Genomic DNA, 20,516 nt, shown 5'->3' on the forward strand with positions numbered 1-20,516 from the left:
CCTGGACTTTTCGCTGCACAAGATCATGCAGTTTCCAGGCTGACAGTGATGACCAGGAGCAGGGTGGGCACTGTGGAAACTGGAGGACTTATGCCCTGTCTGCAGGGGGCGCTGCTCCCCAGCTCATGATTGCCGCCTGGGAATGCCAGCAGAGGGCTGCCAGATCCTATATTTTTCGAGAAATGCTGGGAATCCCAATTTTCAGGTGGATTTCTGGGGGTTTGTTTTTGTTTTGTTTTGTTTTAATTTAAATCTTGGCATCTGTCTCCAATTTTAAAAAAAATAGTAAAAGTCACACAGCACAGTCTGCAGGCTGGCTTGAGCCTGTATGTTGCTGGCCTGTGTTCTCTAAGCTAGACCCTTGTGAGTCTCAGATTTAATGTTTTGCCATTTCAGTGGATTCCCGGGTGACCTCAGAGGCCCCTGGCACGTGGGAAGGGGTCGTTTTGCTAAGGCTCTGAATTTGAGCTTCTCGAGTCACAGCTGACAGGTGGGACAAGCCAGCCGCCTGGCTGGTGAGCCAACCAACAGCCCCATGTCATCATATCTTCTTTGTGACATGTGCTGTATTCATGGTAAATTTCCTGAATTGATATGCTGTTTTCATTTTTCTGCAAGAAAGCCAAGGCTTGGTGAAACAAAGAGAAAGTGAAGTTAACAGAAGAGGGGTGGTTTTACACCAGAAAAGAACAGTTTGGGATACATTAAAATGTACCATTTGGCTTTTACTGGTGGCACCGATTCATTGTGTGAATAAATCCACAGTTCTCCAGATCTGTGTTTAGAGTAAATCCACCCTCACGTGGTGCTCAGGCTGGTGCAGAAACAGCTCACCCAAGCGAGCCTGGAGAACTTCAAAAAGAGTTAAAAGGCAGCAACCTCGCGTGCCGTGGAGGAAACACACAGAAAATACAGCCAGGCGGCAGAGATGTGATTCAGGAGGACACGGCCACCATGTTTAGGCGTTTCTGGGAAACCGTGGGTGGGGACGTCTCGGGCAGTAGGGCTGCGGTGCTGACCTTCACTCGGAGAAAGGCTGATTTAATTTTTCAAAGCAACGTTTTAGCATAATCTGACTCAAAGGGCACAAGCAGGACCCTATGATCATGTTGATTTGTGAGTATTCCCTCCCCAATGAAAGATGCTTGGGGCAGAAGGGTTTGTGCAGGCAGAACTGGCCCCCAATGGAAGAAAATGCTTCCTGGTTGTCCTCTTCCAAGAAGAGGTGAGTGTAGGGTTGTAGCAGCCGAGGACAGAGTGTTATCTTGGATGCTCTGTTCCGTCCCAGCCCCAGCCCACTGAAGCATGAAAGGAAAGGGCTCTTGCTCACATGGTGGCAGTAAAAAGGCAGGGGTCACCACGCAGCAGCTCTTTTTGACTTTGTAAGCGCTCTATGCAGGAAATGCAGAAGGGGCATATGAATCTCAGGTTCTGCGTGTTCTGGGGCTGCCCGAGCCTTGCACCAGTGCTGGGGTTTGTACCCCCAGTGTCAGAGTGCTAGCACATGTGTTTAGCTTTACGCTAGATCTTAGTCCCTTTATTTATAGGATCTGCTCTAGGATCTGAAAGGGCATTGAATTTCTCAGTTCTGCTTTACGACAGATGGTGGAGGAAATAATGTATTTTAATGATATGCACAACTACCAAGACTGACAAGGTTCAGGATTGAAATCATTTTCCATCCATTCATTTGACAAAGATCGCAATCCTGGGAACCCTAAGTAAACGAGGTGGGCGTGGCCTCCTGAAGCCGCCTGAGGCCTATAGGTCTTACGTGGCCTTGAGGCCCCTTGAGAACCGAGAAGAGACCTCTCGGCCCTCGCTGCCCTGCCAAGCTTCACCTCACTCCCCGAGTCCAGGCCCCCTGCCCTTCCTCACTGTGCCAAGCTCCACCTACCTCAGGGCCTTGGCACCTGCTGCTCCCTTGGCCTGGAACGGCCTCCCCATATGGGTGTTCACAAGGCTCACCGCCTCCAGGTCTCCACTCAGATGTCACCTTCCCTAACCGAGCATCTGAAATAGTGTCCTTCATCTCCTGTCATCTCCAGACTGTACCCTGCTTGGTTTTCCTCCCTAGCCCCTGTCACCCACCACCGTCCTGTCCTGTGTGCACCTGACTGATCCGCGTCTGTCTCTGCGCTGGACTGTGAGGTCTGTGAGGACATGGTGTGCCTGTTCCAGCCACCTCTGTACCCCCACACCCAGACCAGCATCTCACCTCATAGCGCGGTGACAGTTGCAGTCACGAGCCTGGGTAATTAACACCGTTGCCTGGCAGGAGCCCCTGTGTTTCAGCTACCCTTGGGGTGAAGCTGTGCTGGTATTTCGGGATTCCTAAGTTCCAGCTCCAGGGGAGCTCAAGACCTCCTCTTTCCATTCATGCCCTTTTCCTGTCCGCCCAGGTGCTGCAGGGACCTGAGTGAGGAAGATTTCAGTGGCCTCACCACCCCTTGACCCACTGTGTTCCCATAACAATGAGGATCCTCACCCCCATCAGCTTGTGAAACCAGCTCTTTCAACTCTCACCTTCTCACCCCTGGACTTGCAGAGCCAGGCCTCTTAGCTGATGAGGAAAGGGAAAAACAAGGAGAGTTAAAGCAGCCTTGACTGGGGAGAACAGAAAACCCCCGGGGCATGTTGCCGGCAGGGCCTTACACTCCTGTCCCCAGGAGCAGCACTGGAGCAGCGGCAAGAGTCCATCACAGTCAGGGAATGACCCACTGCTGTGATCGCCCAGGCCGGGCAGCCATCTGAAGGCACACAAGGGTTCCTCTGGGTGCCCTTGACTTTCCTGGGGGAGCAGCTTGGACTTGCTGTGGCCTGTATTAGACCAGCCCTTGGGTTCTGTTGGCCTCCGCATTTCTTAAAAACTGGAATACTTTATGAACAAATAAAATTCAGGGGGATTTCATATAAATTTCAGGTTCTAGCTTTTCTATGAACACAAAAATTGGCAGCGCTGGGAGCATAACCCTCTCTGACAGGCATTGGCTAGAGCTGGGCAGGGGCTCCGCTGCATTTAGTCTCAGGCACTCAGAGTGCCTGTCCCAGGCTCTGGCCATTCACATTCAAAGCCCCTCTCCTGGGTGTCTGGCAGAAATTGGTGTCCCCTCATTTTAGCTTAGCTTCCCATAAAAACCCACAGCCCCCATCAACTCAGTGCCTGGCTATACTGGACGCCAGCCAGTTGAGCTGCCCTGTGTTCCCCTCCCTCTCTTTCCAAAGGCATTCTTGGTGTTGCTATTTGAACCTCTCATTCAGATGCTGATTCTTTGTTTTTATTTTCTTTTTTAATTTTTTTTTTTAATGGAGGTACTGGGGATTGAACCAAGGACCTCGTGTGTGCTAAGCATGCGCTCTACCACTGAGCTATCCACCACCTGCCTGACGCCAGTTCTAACAGAACGTAGCAGGAGGGTAAAGGGCTCCAACTGAATATCTAACAATCAACAGTGACTGTTTACTGAGGTCATGAGGACAGGAGGTTGTTGGTTTTCAACAAGCCTTTGCACCAGACCAGATATATATATATATATATATTACCCTCAAGAAGGCATACCTGTCAATTCACAGCTAGTTTGTTATTGGCCAACGTTAATGTCAATCTCTGACACTATTGTTAAAGGATGCAATCCAGTTGCCTATGTCGAATTCACACCTCCAGTCCAGACCTCCCTCCCAAACGCCCCACTTGTTTGTATATGTGCCAACTTGACAGCTCCACCCTGATGCCAAATTCACATCTCTTGGATCCGAGCTGCCTCTGTTCTTCACTTCCAAACCTGCTCCTAACAGCCCTCCCAGCTCAACTGAAAGCACCCGTCATCTGCTTCCTCAGGCCAAAACCCTGGAGTCATCCTGGACCCCTCTCTTTCCATACCAGCCACATCTACTCTGTTGGGAAATCCTGTTGGCTCTGTCTGCAACATACATGTGGAATCTGACCACAACCCACCTCCCTCCTCCCCTGCCCCACACCTCTCACCTGGGTAATTGCAGGGGCCCCTGATTGGCCTCTCTGTTTCCCCCCCTCACCTCCCGTCATTCCCTTCTCCACTCAGCACCTAAGCCTCAAGTCATCCCCTGCTTTAAAGCCTTCGGTGGCTCCCTATTTCACTCAGAGTAATGGCATTACAATGTCCTCCAAGGCCCTGCATGGCCCTTCCCACCCCTTCTCAGACCTCCTCTTAGCCTAACCCCCCCATCCCCTCCCCCTCCGTCAACCCCAGCCCAGGGCCCCCTGCTGCTCCTGGAACACACCACAGGCCTCTCACCTTGTGCTGGTGCCTGGACCATACTTCCCCGCCGCCCCGCTTTCCCCATCTCTGTTACTCAGCTCTGCTTTTCTTGTTTTTCCATATTAGTTTATGCCATCTAACACCCTATACTACGTTGTATTTCTCTGGCTGTTGCCACAAGGTTGGGACTCTTGATTTGTCTGCTCACTACTATGTCCCCAGTGCTGAGAACAGCGCCTGGCGGAGTGGCACTCACTAAATGTTTGCCGAAGGGAAGAAATTTAGTAGGTAGAAGCCTCTTTACACATCCCAATAGAACCATTTTGGGCAGTTCTATTTTTAAATGGAGTTTTTGTTTTTGTTTTTTGTTTTTTAACAGAGAAAGAATCCAAACATAAGTAATTCAGAGAATATTATTGTCACCCCTACATTTATTACTTGGCTTTGGCAGTTGTCAGTTGATGACCAATTTCATCTGCAACCCCTCCCACTCCCCAGTGATTATGAAGCAAGTTCAAGTCATTGTATTTATCTGTAGATATTTTGGACTGCTTTTTCTTTTTATAGGCTGCATAGTATTCCATTGGGTGGGCATCCCATAATTTATTTGTATTCAATGAGCCTTATTGGGTACTTTTTCATGTCACTTTCTACTTTATAAAATCAATTTTCCATTCATTAGAACTTCCAGAATCAACTACAGCTTTGCAATGCCTTTTTTTTTCTTTTTTCTGAAATTAAGTAATTTCTTGGTGATTCTTGTTACCCATGCAAAATCACAACAAAATAAAGCAAAAATTTTCCCAAATACCCATCCTTCTCCACAATATTCGGTATTATTCCCTTTAGGTACTTTGTTCTAGGGCTAATTTTTTACCTTTTTATTTCAATTTCAGACTTAAAGGCAAGTTGCAAGGATAGCACAAATGATACTCCCGTATGCCCCTCACCCAGGCTCACCAGTTGTTAACATTTTGTCCCAACTGCTTTATATTTGCTCTGTGTGTGTATTTCTAAGTCATTTGAGATTAAGTTGTAGACGTCATCCCACTTTACCCTGAACTCTAAAGCGCACGCTTAGCATGTACAAGGTTCTGGGTTCAATCTCCTGTACCTCCATTAAAATAAAAAACCTAATTAAGCCCCCCAAAAATAATTTTTAAAAGAACGAGGACATTCATTGTACATTAACACAGTGCACTTATGTATGAAATTCAGGATGTTTGACATTAATACAATGCTGTTATCCAAGCTGTAGACTCTGTTCGGATTTCTCCACTTGCTACAATAATGTTCTTTACAGTGTTGTTTTCCCAGCCCATATCTGGTCCAGAATCGCCATTGTTGTTCAGGAGCCATGTCTGCCCCATCTTTAACCTGAGCAATTCTCTGGGCTCTCTGTGTCTTTCTTGACCTTGACGTTTCTGGAGAGTACAGGCCAGTTGTACAGAATGTTTCCCAATTTGAGTCTAATAGATTTTGAGCTGAGCTCCAAGAATGCAGTCTAAAGGAGCACCTCCTGTTTTCTGCCCCCAGGACCTGGAAGCCACCGAGACAGACCCCTGTCAGCAACCCGAAAACCTGTGCACGAGGCTGAGGACCGAAAGGAAGATGCCTCAGCTGTGCTCAGAGCCATCCAGGTGGAGAACGAGGCCCTGCAGAGGGCAATCTTCAGCAGAAAGGCCGAGGCCCCCACCAGCCCGCGGCAGGTGCGTTCTCGGGCAGCGGGAAAGGATGAAGGAGGACTCGGGCTGCTCGGGAACCAGGCGGTATCTAAGTGGTGCTTGCAAAGAGTACGTGGTGAGGAGAGAGAGGAGAGAGAGACGTGGAAGCTTCCCTGACCTCAGACCAAGCAGCTCGTTCCCTGCTCGATGCACAGCTGCTCACTGACCTATCAAAGTTCCCATTTCCCCAACTCCTTTCCATCTTTTGTTCCCTAAGTCTAAGTTAGATGCTAATATGCCTCCAGTCCTTGCTGATTTCCCCACAAACCCTGACTACCTTAGACTCGAGTTGCAGGCTGGTAGATCAGAGAAAGAACGGCACAAACAGCCAGCACTGGCTCCTTTGGAAAGAACTTCCCAGAGCATGAGCCCTTCCAGCTCCCACAGTCCCCACCACTCCCTAATGTCCTGCCCCAGCCTCGCTTCCCCTGCTCAGGAAACCCCTCTGGCCCTGCAGGTGTCTGAGTTGGTGCCCACTGCCCTCAGCTTTGAGCAACAAACAGGTGGATGGATAGTGGGCAGAGTGGGGGCCCTTGGGGAGCTGGAGACCTTGGACATCCCTCAGTGTCCACGTCCTTTCTCAGGAGCATGTTCCCGGCTCACCTGTTGAAACCCATTTCCCGGCACTTGTGCCACTTGATGCTCACAGTAGCCCTGAAACAGGCAGGGCTGGTTTCATCACCCCGCTTTCTAGATGTGGCTGATGGTACCCAGAGAATCAAGGCGGCTTTCCCACGGCATGTCTTTGGAAGTGGCTGAAGTCTGCCTGCCTGCAAGCCTAGGACCCCATCTGCACCCCCGGTCACCCCCCAGGCTCAGTTGTGGGCTCTTCTTTAGGGTCTTCTGTTGGGTGTTTCCCTGGAGCTCCGCCCTTTGCCCCTGACCTTTGTGTCTATGACTTCCAGACGGTCTGCACCTCCGTCAGTGAAGAGCGTGCAGTGAGTGGCTTTATTATGACCTCAGGTCATGTGATTCCATCATTCCAGGACACAGAAGGACCACTAGCAAAATCTTGGGCCAGCCTGCTGAAGGAGGAGACCCCTGAGGTCAGTGGAGGCTTGAGTGGACAGACCCCGGCAGTCTCCAGAGGGCTTCCCCACACGGTCCCAGCAGGTCCTCCCCGTGCCCCCTGAGCACGCCGTCATTCTGCCCACCTCACAGAGCAGGAGACCCAGGCTGGAGCAGGTCACCCAAGGGTAGGGGTGGAAGCCAGAACTCACCCAGGCCTGCTGACTCCATTTCCACATTACGTTTCTGTCTCATATCTACAAGATTACACAAAAACGGATCTTAGTATCCTAAATACATAAATTTTTATCTATTATCTACCTAGGTCAATTAGGCCTCTCTCAGCAAAGACAGCCCCGTAAAATATGGACGTGACTTAATTAAACCCCCGGGACTGTCTTTGTTAGACTGCGCACAAGTCTGTGCTGTGTGCTCAGAATACAGAGGGGCCAAGTCAGACCAGGTTACCCCTGGCCCCAGGGAGCTCGCAGACAACATACAGGGAAAGCTGTGCATCAACTAAGTGGCTTTAGAGGGAGATGGCTATAAAAGGTGCTAATGGGCGAGAGAGTGATGGGGAGGTGGATGGTGGCTACTCCCCACAGGGTGGTCCAAGAAGGCCCCTCGGAGGGCATCCCATTTGAATGGAGCCCTTCTATTTAAAAAGGAGCAAGGCAGCAACAGGGAACAGCATTCCAGGTGGAAGGAACAGGGGGAACGGGGAAAGTGTTGAAATGGGAATGAGCCTGGACTGCACCAGGAGACACATGGAGGAGAAAGTTGAGGCGGACGGGGTAGAGAGTGGGAAACTGGAGAGAACGCCCATGGGATAGAGTGAGGGGCAGGGAAGCATCCCAGAGCACTGCAGTGGTCTGCTTTTCTTATTCCTCCTACTTTTTCTGCTAATTCCTGGTCATCTTAAACTGTCACCAGCCAGTATCTCAGACAAGTTTGCCACACTGCCCACTCTGTGGTCCAGGATTCCTAGATGACCTGACTGACCCCTGACTCACAGAGCTTCCAATGACTGAAATTATTTGCAGAGAGAGAATAGAGCACATTTCTCGTTTGGGTGATCAATGAAAAAGAAGGGGGAAAGTCTTGGAGGATTAAAAATAAAAGAATCTAATGTTTCTGGAATTCTCAACGGAGCCCGCTCCTTTGTAGCAAACAGAACAGAGGTTCACTGGCGATGGGGAAAGGCTTTGATGAGAGAAGATTTTTTCAATAGCTCGTTGAAGCAGACTATTTCCTGGGACCCCCCAGATCATGGGAAACTGAGATCCCATCTTTGGGACAGGATTCTAGATCTCATCAGCCCAGACAGTCACTGTCACTTTCACTCCTGTTCCCAGTTTCCCACAACAGGACCGATGGCCTGCGAAGTGTACCTTTGACCATGACTTGGGCCAGGAGTGTCCCCCGGACATCTGTTTAATTCGTGTTTCCATCCTCCCTTAGCTGCCTCCCATCTCTGCAGCGATGAGCACGCAGGAGCTGTCCCAGGCAGCAGGGGGCGCCAGAGCCGTCAGTGAAGCCATCGACAGAATTGGCCTTTTGGGCAGCAGGTACTTATCAAGACAGCTTCAAAACAAAAACAAGCAACCCGTAGTCGTGCAGCCATGAGGATCTTATTAACTGGGGTTTTTCTTTGCACTTCCTGTGTTATTCTGGACCATTTAAAACTACTCTGTTAGACTGCATCCCCTCTCCCTCTCCCTCCAGCCTGAGAGCCTAAAATGGACTTGATTTCTTTCAGACAAACGTCTCTTTGCTCGTTCAGTTCAGTTCAGCCTGTGTACAGCTTCAGTCTCCTCAAAGGTTTCCACTGAAGCAGCCCACATGGCAGACAGAGACCCAAAGGAGTGTCCTTTGAACCTTCTTTTCTCTACTCAAAATTTCCAAATGCAGCATTCTGTTCCGTTAACACATAGCATCAGTGATCGGCACTGTCAAGTTTATTATCAAAATAAAGGCTTTCCTTAAAATAATAATAATAATAAAGCCTTTCTTCTGATCATCAGGCAAAAGATCTTCAGATAAATGGAACTAGAGATTATCATACTAAGTGAAGTAAGTCAGCGAAAGATAAATATCATATCATATCACGTGTATGTGGAATCTAAAAAAATATGATACAAAGGAACTTATTTACAAAACAGAAAGAGACTCAGAAAACAAACTTATGGTTACCAAAGGAAAAAGGCAGGTAGGGATAAATTAGGAGTTTGGGATTAGCAGATACAAAATAGATAAACAAGGTCCTACTTGTAGCACAGGGAACGGTATTCAATATCTTGTTATAACCTATAATGAAAAAGAATTTATATGTATAACTGAATCACTATGCTGTACACCAGAAACTAACACAACGCTGTAAATCAACTAAATTTCAATAAGCTAGAAAGATGCACCAGGCCGAGCTGATAATTTCAAGCTTGCGTTCATACACAGCCACTCTCCCCGGGCCGCCGTGCGGAGCTGGGCGCAGGGCATTCTGTGCGGTGCCTGTGCCTGGTTGAGGGGCAAGAGCAGTTGAAGTCCAGCCTGCACAGTGATCTCTAAGCCGAGGCCCTGTCCTGAGACTGCATCAGCCCCAAAAGGGGTGGGGGCTTTTTCACTGCACAAAGGAGGAGTTTCCAGGCCAGGCTGTGTACTGCCCAGGTCTGTGTCCACCCAGAGGGAGTTTGCTTTTAATAATTTGTAGAAAAACTCTGAATAGGCTGAAGGCAGTGCTAGCCATCCCTCCAGGAGTCTGCAGAGCCCAGATCGGAAACCATGCTGTGTACCATTGTGGCCATAAATAAGAACTTGAGGTTCCCTCTGCAGGTGAAAGGTCTGGGCCGTGAGGACACTTTACATCAGATACGGTCCTATTTATAAGCAGCGCACACATCACCAGATGCTTCTTTCTTCATCATCAAGATTCTTTGTGTTTCAGGGTCTTGGGGGTACTCAGCCTTGAACAGCCCAAGTGGGGTGCGTTTGCGGACAACCCTCTGCTGGGTTTGGGCTGCCTGTGTCCTCAGAAACAAGAGGTGCAAAGCAAGTCTCCAGTCGAGGAGTTCACAGACTTTTTCAGTAAAGGATCAGCGAGCAAATACTAAAGTATTTTCACTTTTTGTCTGTTTGTCTGAACAACCCTTTAACAGCATCAAAAGCATTCTCAGCTTGCAGGCCACTCAGAAACAGGCTACGGGCTGCATTTGACCTGCTGTGTGTGGACCCCGGCACTAGACTCTCACCAGTTATCGGTCAGCTGGAGGTTAAGGAGATCAGCTGGCAGCTGGCCCCAAACAGTTTATCTTGCTTGCCCTTCTTCCCTCGCTGACTGTACAGTTATTTATAAAGGGAGAAACCCAGCGCGGGTGCGGGTGCACCTTCGGACTGTTTCAGGGATAGAAGTACTTTCTTCTCAAATTGTTAACTTCTCTCTGAAACAGAAAAGTAATCGTGGTCCCCTTGATGGGAGTGTTCTCTGTTGTGTATCGTTTGTTACAATCTGTTTGCTAAAACAAAATCACGTTTCAGACAACAGCAGAAGCTTCTGAAAGTCCTCCAGGCCATCGAAAGCGACTCTGCCCATCTCAGCCAGGTTGTTTCACCCACTGAGGAGCAAGCACAGGACCCAGAGGTGAGAACCCTGACTTTGGGGCATTTCCAAAGGCACTGGTGTCTCTCCTGCAAGCTGAGGGAAGAAGGGCCCCTCGGTACAGCCATTTCTGTTAGAACTCAACTAATGGCAGTAAACTTGGCATCTTTCTGCCCAAGCCTCCACCCGCCTCCTCCCCAGCATACATTCATGTCATGGAGCATGAAGTTTCAGCAGACAGAAGCCTGTCCACACCAGCAGAAATATAAATAGCATGTGAGCCTATAGAAAAATAGCCAGTGTCACTGATAATCAAGAAATACAAATTAGAGCAACCTTAACATCCCGTTTGAAATCTGAGTTAACAAATTATTTTTGATGATAACCTCCAATCCTGGCAAGGTTATAGTAAAACTGGCAGTCTTACCCTGCTGGCAGCAATATAAATGAGTGGAAGGACAGCTTTTGAAAAGCAGAAAGGCTGGCTTTAGGAAGAGCCTTCGAAATACTTGTCTTCCAGCTCAACAACCCCACTTCCTTACCCTAAAGAAATCGCTCAGCAGAAATAAAAATCTAGATGCACAAAAATGTGTATGGCAGAATTATTGGAAGTAGGGAAAAGTGAGAGGGAAAAAGCCAGAAATAACATAAATGTCTCGCAATAGTGGAGTTAATCAGGAGGGTATGATATATCAGCACGATGCAGTCAGGTAAAAGGATGGAAATTTTCATTATGGAGATTATGCAGATGGAAAATGTTAAGGGTATAAAGTTATCTGCAAAAGGTGATGTTAATCTTCATGCAGTCGGATCAGATGGCAGCGACTGGGCGAAGATGTGGCTGTGTGAGCGTGTTGGTGGAGCTGAGAAGTAAACGGTGAAAGGACAGGGGGCATCCAGGTGGCAGGATAACCGGTGGTGCTTCTCTCCCTTTTGCCAAAAGTGTGTGCATCCAGCACATCCTCCCACCCCTCCCTTTATCCAAGCCTTTCTTATAACTTTTTGGTACTGTGGTCACCCATCTTGTGATTGGCCAATGAAGACTTAACAGGAAGTCCTTCCAAAGCCGCACATGAAGCTCACATGACAGCAGAAAGCGCCCTGCTCCAGCCCAGACTGGAGTTCTGGCTTTTGAGTCTGGCACCATCATTTAGAGGTCGTGTGACCTTAGACAAGCCTCTTAAGCTGTCTGGTCCTGGGATTGTGTGGCTGTCAAACTCGGTAAATAATCCACTGCTCACGGGCCACTGTCAGGCTGGAATAGGAAAGGTCTGTGAGGGTGGGTGGCTCAGTGCCTGGCACGAGGCAAGGAGAAACCAGGAAATATCAGTTGAAAGATTGCCATCTAGAAAAAAATCTAGGGAAAGCAACGCTTTGTTCCTTCCTGTATGGAATAGTTGCTTTCTTAGCTCTGAAGGTCCTAAGTGTGGTGAAGCCTCAGCCATATTAAAAAGAGCCTGAATTGATCAAGTCTCCTTATCATACAGGAGACAGAAAACCCAAGGCAAACTGACTTACACTACAAAGAGAATAAGAATGACACATTTCTTTGTAATGAATGCCACAGCTGGGATCAGGTGGGGCTTGATCCAGCAGCTGACAGTGGCTCCACAGTGTCAGCTGCACCCTTGAGCCCCATCCCCACCTCAGTGCCCAGTCCCAGCTCTGCTCTCTCCCTGTGATCCTGCAATAGCTTGAGTGACTTCCACCTCTCGCCCTCATCCCCGCAGACCCCACAGCCAGGAGAGAAGAGCAGCTTCTCCACACGTAGATCTGAAATTGGGTCACATGCCCACCACTGAGCCACTCCCTCTAGGTGGCCCAGGGGACAAGACATGCTGATTCATGGGACCAGTTTGGCTCCCCCTTGGGGTGGGAAAGGGTGCCTCCCTTCACAGCTGAGAAGGGAGAAGGGGAGACTTCCCCAAAGGAGAAGCAGGTGGTCTTGGTGGGGAGGGTGGCAATGAAGCCTGTGTTGGCCTCAGACCCCTCAAGAGATCTTAAGTCAAGCAGGAGTAGTCATCCTATTGCAACACTGACAAGTTGTGACACTTCCTTAGTTAATAGACCCTTCAGCTTCTTCATTTAGAAACCCCGCTGCAGGAATTTGCACATTTTTGATGGCACTGGGTGTGAGATCCAGCAGCCCCTCCGCGAGGCAGCTCGGCTCCCATCTGGCCCTCTTCCCCACCTCCAGCCGCCGCGGTGAACAGCACTGCGCCTTCACGCCTCCCACACCACTCACCTGGCAGCCGATCGCGCCTCACAAGCTCAAGCTCATTAACCTCCCAATCCCTTCTGCTTGAGCCAGGCTGGTTGAGTTTTATCACCATCCTGCAAGCCTGGGACTCAGGCCCAGGGCAACAGAGGGCTTGGCCCAGGCCCCACGCGATCCTGTGATGAAGAAGGAGGAAGGCGTGGGGTCTGCTAATAAAAACAGGGCCTGAGTTCCTCCTGGGAGCTGCAAGCTGACCTCCCTCCCTCCCTGTCCCCATCCCATCGCGTGGCAATCAAGGCTCAGCCAAACGCACGCTGAGAACACTAGCACGTCTTGCTGGCTATTAATTAAAAAAAAATAAGTAGGAAACAGTTGCTGTTCATTTGCTCAGCTTCCTGCTCAAAGAACCATCTCAGATTATGATGCTAATTAAGAGAGGGCATGAGCGTGTGGGGAATGCACCATTTCATGAGTGGCTGATCCGTGGCGACCAGCACTGCCATCGGAGGCCGAAGGGGGCCTCGGGAAGCCATTCCACGGTGTGGCCGTTTATTGATGGCATTCACGCACTCTCAGACCAGACAGTCTCCCCGCTAAGGAGGCGGGCATTAAAATCAATGGAGGAGAGACATGGGAGGAAACGGACACTTAGAGAGGGCACACAGGCCAGGGCTGGTGACCGGCCTTCTCCGGGGGGCGGATCTCGCTTAATCAAACAGGATTGTCGGATAGATGGTGTCCTCTCCTGTTCCCCAGCCAGGACGAGGGATGTCCAGTGACTTGTCCAGGGTCCCATGTTGTCGACTGTATTAGGTAGGCCGTCTGTTAGGCTGCCACAAGTGAGTGCCAATCTGGTGGCTTAAACCAAAGCCTGATTTTCTCACAATTCTGGAAGCTAATCCAAGATCAGCTGTTGGCAGGCTGGGCTTCTCCCAAGCCCTCTCCTTGGCTTGCAGATGGTCGCCTTCTCACCGTACCCTCGTGTGGCCTTTTCTGCATGCCTGCCCATCCCTGAGGTCTCTCTGGGTGTCCAGATTTCCTCTTCCTGTAAGGACATGAGTCAGAATGAATTAGGGCCCACCCTAACAGCCTCATTTTAACTTAATTACCTCTTTAAAGGCCTTATCTCCAAACACAGTCACATTCTGAGCTACTTGGGTTTGGGCTTCGGTATCTCAATTTTGGGGGGCAGGGGACATGTCAGCTGCCCGATTCAGCAGCAGTTGTGACCTGCCTACAGGACGTGAGCACTTCGTGGTGGCAGAGAGAAATGCGTGTTCAGGCAGAGTCTGGTGCCTTTTAAACATTTTTTGTTATCTACAGACTCTTTTAGAACATACTAATTGCCAGGGTTCGCAGTAACTACGTCTTAAATGCTTTCCAAATACGAGCTCATTCAGTCTCCACGATAACCACCCGTGATGGGCGCTGTTTTCACAGTCACTGTACAGAGTGGGAAACTGGGGCACCGAGAGGCTGAAGAACTTGTTTAGTGGTAGAGCCGGACCCCACCTGTCGTGTTTCATCCTTTGGCATTCCTTTCCTCCTCGTTCAGGACGAATCGAGAACGAAGGCAGAAGAGATCAAAGATGCCATCTACGTGACCATGGAAATCCTGTCCAACTGGGGCAGCGCGTCGTGGGTGGGTCTCACGGAAGTTGAGTTCTTCGACCTGAACCACACAAAACTTTACGTGTCGCCTCATGACGTGGATATCCGGAGCGCGGACATGCATGGGGACCTGGGCCACCTGGTCAATAGGAACTTAGCTGTAAGTGGAGGCGGCCTTCAGTGAGTCTTGGCCTCGCATTTTGATGCATTTCTCGGCCCACGATAAGCCCAGGGGAGAGGAAGGATGATGCAATCAGTCGTGCCCAGTCATTCATTTGGGCAAATGAACAGGTAGAGGCTTCCAGACTGTCCCTCCCCTGGCCCTCAGCTCTCTCCCAGGTCCCTGCTCTGTGGGGGTTTCTTTGGGGGTCAGGGGGACGAAGAAAAACCAATCCACCCCCTTTATCTAACTTGCAGTTTGCCACCATCACTACCAAACATGGGACCTCTTGGGGAGGGGGTGGTCATTGAGAGCAACGCCCTTATTTTGTAGCAGAAGAAAACGAAGGCTTGGAAAAGGGCACTGACTTGGCCAAGGGCACACAGCTGGAAGGTGATGGGGCCAAGTGCACACCTAGCAGCCTGGCCTGGGGCCCGTGCACCCCTCGGGGTCCTGCTTCCCTGGGGAACATGGAGGACGCACCCAACAAACGTGGAACATTGCTTTCTTTTAAGTGTCTAACAATTTAAAAAAGAAAAGCCCTGGTATTTTCTCTTCCTGCCACTTGCAAGCTGGACACAGGAGACGATGAGCCGGGCTGAGACAGATGGCCCAGCAGTGACATCTTTACATCCAGCATCGGTCACCATGACCTCTGGGCGGGGCCTGAGAAACCCGGAACAGAGGTTGCCTCTGGGCCTCGGGACCGGCTGGGCAGGGGACCGGGCTGTAGGAAGACTTTCCCTTGGATGCTTTCGGGCAGCTTTTAAATTTCCTGCCGTGTAGATGTATTTTCTATTCCAGAAAACAAATTACCAATTTTTTTTTTAAATATTGAAAATGAAAACATTTGCGCCTATTCAGCTGTTGCCTCATGCCAGGCATGGTGCTGCGGCCGATGTACGTCCCATCTTATTTAAACAGAACAGTGCACAGGCCCGAGAAGCAGAAAGGCTGGGCTCAGAGCTTAACCGCTTACAGGTCCGTGCCTGTGGGCACCTCCCCTAACATCTACTTCGGTTTCCTGGTCTGTAAAGTGGGGACAATAATAGCGCTGACCTTGACACAATGTAGTAAGGACCACACGTAAATATAAAGAGCTAGCGCCCTGCCTCGCTCTTCGAAAGGGCCCCCGAACGTCAGCTATGACCGTTTCCATTGCTGCTATGACGTAAGTATTCCCATTGAAAGAAAAGTAAGCAAGACAGGGGCTTCGAAACCCCTGGTTTAGTGACCCAGGTTCTGGTCTTGACTCTTTGTCGCCTTGGGCAACTCACCTGCCTTCTCTGAGAGTCAATTTTTCTGCCCCCGGTAGAATCGGGGTGGAGGGCCTGGATAATCCATATGATTCTTATTTTGCCAGCCAAAGAAACGGAGTCTGGCTCGCTTTAGCAAGTTTTTGAGCAGAAGTTTGTTGCAAGTCTTTCGAGTAGCTGGCTTTTTCATTGCTGCCCAGGCCAGAAGAGGACAGGACCCACAGTCATGTTGGGGTTCTAGGTAGCGTCCTAGGATGCACGAACACCCAGGGTTTGGTCTTTGGGGGTGGGGTGGAAGTGCAGTGTCTGTCAGGTGATTGGCTGGTTAGTTGGTTTGTCATCTTGTCACTCTGCTGAGACATCCAGTCCCAGGAGAGGAAGGCTGATGGACCGCCCTGCCTAGGAGGGCTCGGCACCTTGGTGCCAGTTCCACCGAGGTGCCCCAGCGGGGCGGGGAGGGAATTCTTCCCGAAGAAATATGTGGTTGTTACTGAAGGAAAAGCAGGTCAGATGCTATATAGCCAGGAAATGCTGCTTGTCCTGGGGTCGGACTGGGTGGTGTCTGAGCCTTCTTAAAGTTCAGTAGCTACATGACCTTGAAAGAAACAAGTCCGGTAGGTCACGGCCACTCAGCTGCTCTGGCTTTGCGTCCCCTGCTCTCCTTCCTGTTTTGAGGCTGTAGGCTCTGGTGTGTGCTGCTGGGGCTTGGACCGGCCCTTGCTATCCGTCCCCCATCCCCTTTGTGGCCTTTTGGAAGTCTGCTGTACAGAACAGAGCATACCAGGAGCGATAAAAAGCGTCGCTGGATTTGATGGGGACCCATTCTGATGATGACTCTCCCTTTTCCTCTGTTTAGCAGAGGCTGATGAGCTTTGCCATGTGATAGCTGCGAGGACATTGGCCCAGGGTTTTGGTGGGTTTGGGGTTTTTTTTTTTTATTTGGGGCCCTGAGGCTGGGACATGAGGCAGCTGGCTCACCCTGGGTGAGCATATGGAAAAACTGGAACCCTCCTACCTTGCTGGTGGTAATGTAAAAGTAAAACCCCCTCAGAAGGTTCAGTTGCTGACGAGTAGTTACCTGCAGGTTGTTGCTCTCTGACTCTGAGCACCAAAATTCCCACTTAGCCCTCTGGTTAGCCTTCCTGCTGGCAGAAATGTGATGGGAAATCAATTACAGTCCCCATGGCTGTGTCTAAGGGTCAGCCTTCATTCTCTACCTTTGTTCAGCAGCCAAGGCGACCCCTGTAAGGCCCCGACTTGGAGAAGGAATGAGACCCGGTCCCCACCCCCACCACGTCCCTGCTGGATTTGGAGATGTTCTGTCCTGACCCCTCGCAGCTGCCCAGAGCACTAGAAGTTCTTGCAGAGCTCGAGAAACTCGCCAGGATAAGTCAGAACCCCTTGAACTCGTCTCTCCCCCCTTAACAAAGCAGCCTCCTCCCTCCTGAAAGGCACCGTTGTCACTGGGACAAGCCACCTTTGTCCTCCCCGCAGCTGGGGCCTGTGCCTCGTGTCTCCTGGGGGCCGGCAGAACCCCAGAGGCAGCAGTGTCCTCCTGCTCCTCTCTGTCAAGTAGCGGGCACGGTCCTGGGGACAGGAGCCCAGGGAGGCGTTCTCAGATACTGGGCGATGCTCCTTTTAGGTAAAAGGGGCAACTTCAGCCAGCGTCAGAGATGCAGCTTGCTCATTGGCAGATGGGACTTGTTGTGACTGTTCAATGGCGACCCTAAACTCAAATGCTTGCAGGGGCCAGGCAGAAGCATAACCAGGGCAGTGATGTGGGTGAAAAACAATAGGGAGTCGTGGGGACTGGGGCGTCGGAGAACACCCGCCCTGGCCACCGGCGCAGTGTACTCAGTTCCAGCCAACTGCAGTCAGGGACTCCGTGTTGCCATGTCTTCTAAGTCTATAGATAAGCCAGAGACCCAGCTCTGAGGGGGAGGGGATATCTCCCATCTGTAAGTGTTGGTAACGAATTTGCTGGGGTTTTTTAAAACAATACTTCATGAGCTATACAAAATAGCTCTGCCAGCCAGATCAGTTTCCAGTCTCTAGTTTCAGTGAGGGGACAGATATCAGGAGGTAAATTTCATTTCTCCATTCATTTCTTCACTCAATGATTTTCCAAAATTCTAAGATTTTTTTTAGCATTTACTGTGTGCCAAGGAATGGTGCAGAATACTTAGGGTTCTGGAATGAATTAGGAGAACTCACAGCTGAGAGTGTGTGTGTGTCTGTGTGTGTGTTGGCGGGGAGAGGGGGTGGAATGAAATGGACCTGAAAACAGGTATTCCTGGGACACTGAGTAAATGACAACCTCAGGCCTTGCAAGGAACTGTGGGCGTCTGGAGGAGGGAGTGATTGTGTCAAGGGAAGGGGTGACAAAGGGGGCGACAGCCCGTCTGAGCTGAATTTCCCAAGGTGAGAAGGAAGAGTGTTACACGAAGAGGCCCGGTCCATGCAAAGGCACGGAGGCCAAGCCAGAGTGGAGACGTTTGTGAGTTTTGTCCAGAGAGTAGAAGAGGTACCCACAGAGTGCAGGAGGGGAGATGACTGGAGCTGAGAGAAGTCCCCTGAGTTTGCTTTTTCCAATCTGCATCCAAAGCACTCGTAGTACGAAATTTTGTCGGTGAGGATGAAAAAGACAATGAAGCTTCCCCGCTCTTCTGCCTCCTTGGCCTGGAGAGCAGCCTTGGCAGCCTCGCTGGCCAGCGGAAACCACACACCGGGGTCCTGTGGCTTGGAAACCCTGAAAGGGAACAGAATAAATCCCAAGACTCGGTGCCCTGGCCCCATCCCAACAAACGCCTGAGCCAGTTTCTTTCTTTTCTATTTTTAATTTTTAAAAATTCTACAGTGTTTTACGAAGGAAAATCAAAGGTTCTTCTGGCCAGGTTAATCAAACAGAGCAAGTGGTGGCTCTTTTCCCGTCCTTCCCCTCCGGGCTCTCTCCCCACAAAGCCCATTACGTTGATTAAAAGAAAGCCTGCTGCATTTTAAATTCCGTCTGGATGGCAGAGCAGAGGGGCCCACGTGGCAGCTTCATGCCGGGTGACAGGGTCAGTAGCCCGCTCCCAAGCACAGTCCAGATGGGGTGAGATCCGAGACCCCACCCTGGATGATGTAGAGAAGGTTCCTGGCTTCCCGCCCTCCTCTCTCCTGGTTTCCATAGTCACTGCCCATTTATGCTGAGATGAGGCAGAAATGTGCTAACAATGCCCCTCTCTTGCTGGCATTTCAGAGCAAGCAAGATTCTTCCTTGTGGACGTGCCCCTTCCACCCACCACTCCAGCTCTTTTTTGTTATCCGCAACACGAGACAGCTGCGTGACTTTGGTCTAACCAAGATCAAGGTTCGGAATTACTGGACGGCTGACGGCGTAAGTAACGGGCTGCGGTTCCTCACTGGGCGTTTGGCTGATGGAAGCACTTAGGGCTTTCCAATGGCCTGAGTCCCAAAGTGGCAAAATGGGTACCAGGAGGCCCTGCTGCCCTTCCTCTTGTGGGTAGCAAGTTCCTGCTGGCGGATTTCACTTCACATTGTCAGAGCCACCAGGAGATGAGCCTCCACTGAGGTTTGGGAAGTAAAATCAGGCCACCCTTTGGGGGAAGTGGAGAAATATGAACCGAGGCTCAGTTTTACCAGATAAGGAAACAGACGCACAGAGAAGTTATATAACGTGGCCCAGGTCACACAGCCAGTGAGCATCAGAGTGAGAATTTGAGTCCCTGCAGTCGGACTCCAGGCCTGTTCGCTTAGCCTGTGCCCCTCAAACCATCATCTGCAATGACTCACCTGGAATCTTGATAAAATGAAGGTTCTATGCCAGCAAGTCTAGGTCAGGGCCCAAGATTCTGGATGTCTGACCAGCTGCCAGGTATATCAGTGTTTCTGGTGTGCGGACCCCACTCTAAACAACCAGGCTCTTAACCTCTGTGTTCTTTTGTCCCTCTGGTTTCAGGACCCTCCCTCCTCCTTCCTACCCTCACCTCACTACCTGCAGACAGGCCCTCATCCTTGCCTTCTTCTCTGGACTGTTTTTCCTGTATTCACTTGCGTTTACTCCTTCACTCAACATTTATTATCGAGCACAGAGCAGGTCCCTTCGGACTTCCTGATCAATTCTGAGGACACCAAGGAAAAGACAGAGTCCATGCCTTGGAGGTACTCCTTGTCTGAAAGCTGGCAGACAAGTAAACGTAGCAGCATGATGCAGTGTGATGAAGCCCTTGATAGAGGTGAACCCAGAGTGCCAAGGGTTTCAAGCAGAAGGCCCGGGGACTCAGCAGGGAACTCGATGGATGAAAAGGGATGGGACCCTCCTCGGCCTAGGTTGGTTCCCCGTCTTATGATAAAAACAAGGGCTGAGAATTGTTCTAGTTTCCTTTCTAATCTGCCATAAGGAAAGTGACGATGATAAACAGGAACCGATCCTCAGCCTCAGTATTGGTAGAGAGACACTAGGACCTGGTGGGGAGTGTGGCAGACAGACAAGCATATGGCCCAGGTAGAGGGAAAGCCATTTTTCAGCCTTAAGTAATGTTTGCTAGGTAGCAAGTCCTGCCAGTGCTGCTAGATCTTCTGAATATTCACAGGGAGCCAGAATCTCATGAACCCCTGCACCCCTGCACCGGGACTGACAACTGCCTCCCCCATCACACCACGGGCCTCTTGGAAGCAGGGTTTGAGTCGTCCCCGCCACTGCTCTA

General features: G+C 50.3%; 1 protein-coding gene across 6 annotated transcripts in view; it reads left to right on the forward strand.

Moving 5' to 3' along the window:
- Positions 1–20,516, forward strand: part of KATNIP (katanin interacting protein) — a 171,920-nt gene that overhangs the window by 98,956 nt on the left and 52,448 nt on the right. For all 6 annotated transcript variants that reach the window (XM_072942824.1, XM_072942823.1, XM_072942822.1 and 3 more), the window contains 6 exons: positions 5,775–5,947; positions 6,868–7,008; positions 8,432–8,538; positions 10,502–10,604; positions 14,336–14,551; positions 19,049–19,186. In XM_072942824.1, the coding sequence (XP_072798925.1) occupies positions 5,775–5,947; positions 6,868–7,008; positions 8,432–8,538; positions 10,502–10,604; positions 14,336–14,551; positions 19,049–19,186 (878 nt within the window). The remainder of the gene's footprint in view (positions 1–5,774; positions 5,948–6,867; positions 7,009–8,431; positions 8,539–10,501; positions 10,605–14,335; positions 14,552–19,048; positions 19,187–20,516) is intronic.

The sequence above is a fragment of the Vicugna pacos genome, chromosome 18 (assembly GCF_048564905.1).
Source record: "Vicugna pacos chromosome 18, VicPac4, whole genome shotgun sequence".
Lineage (NCBI taxonomy): Eukaryota > Metazoa > Chordata > Mammalia > Artiodactyla > Camelidae > Vicugna > Vicugna pacos.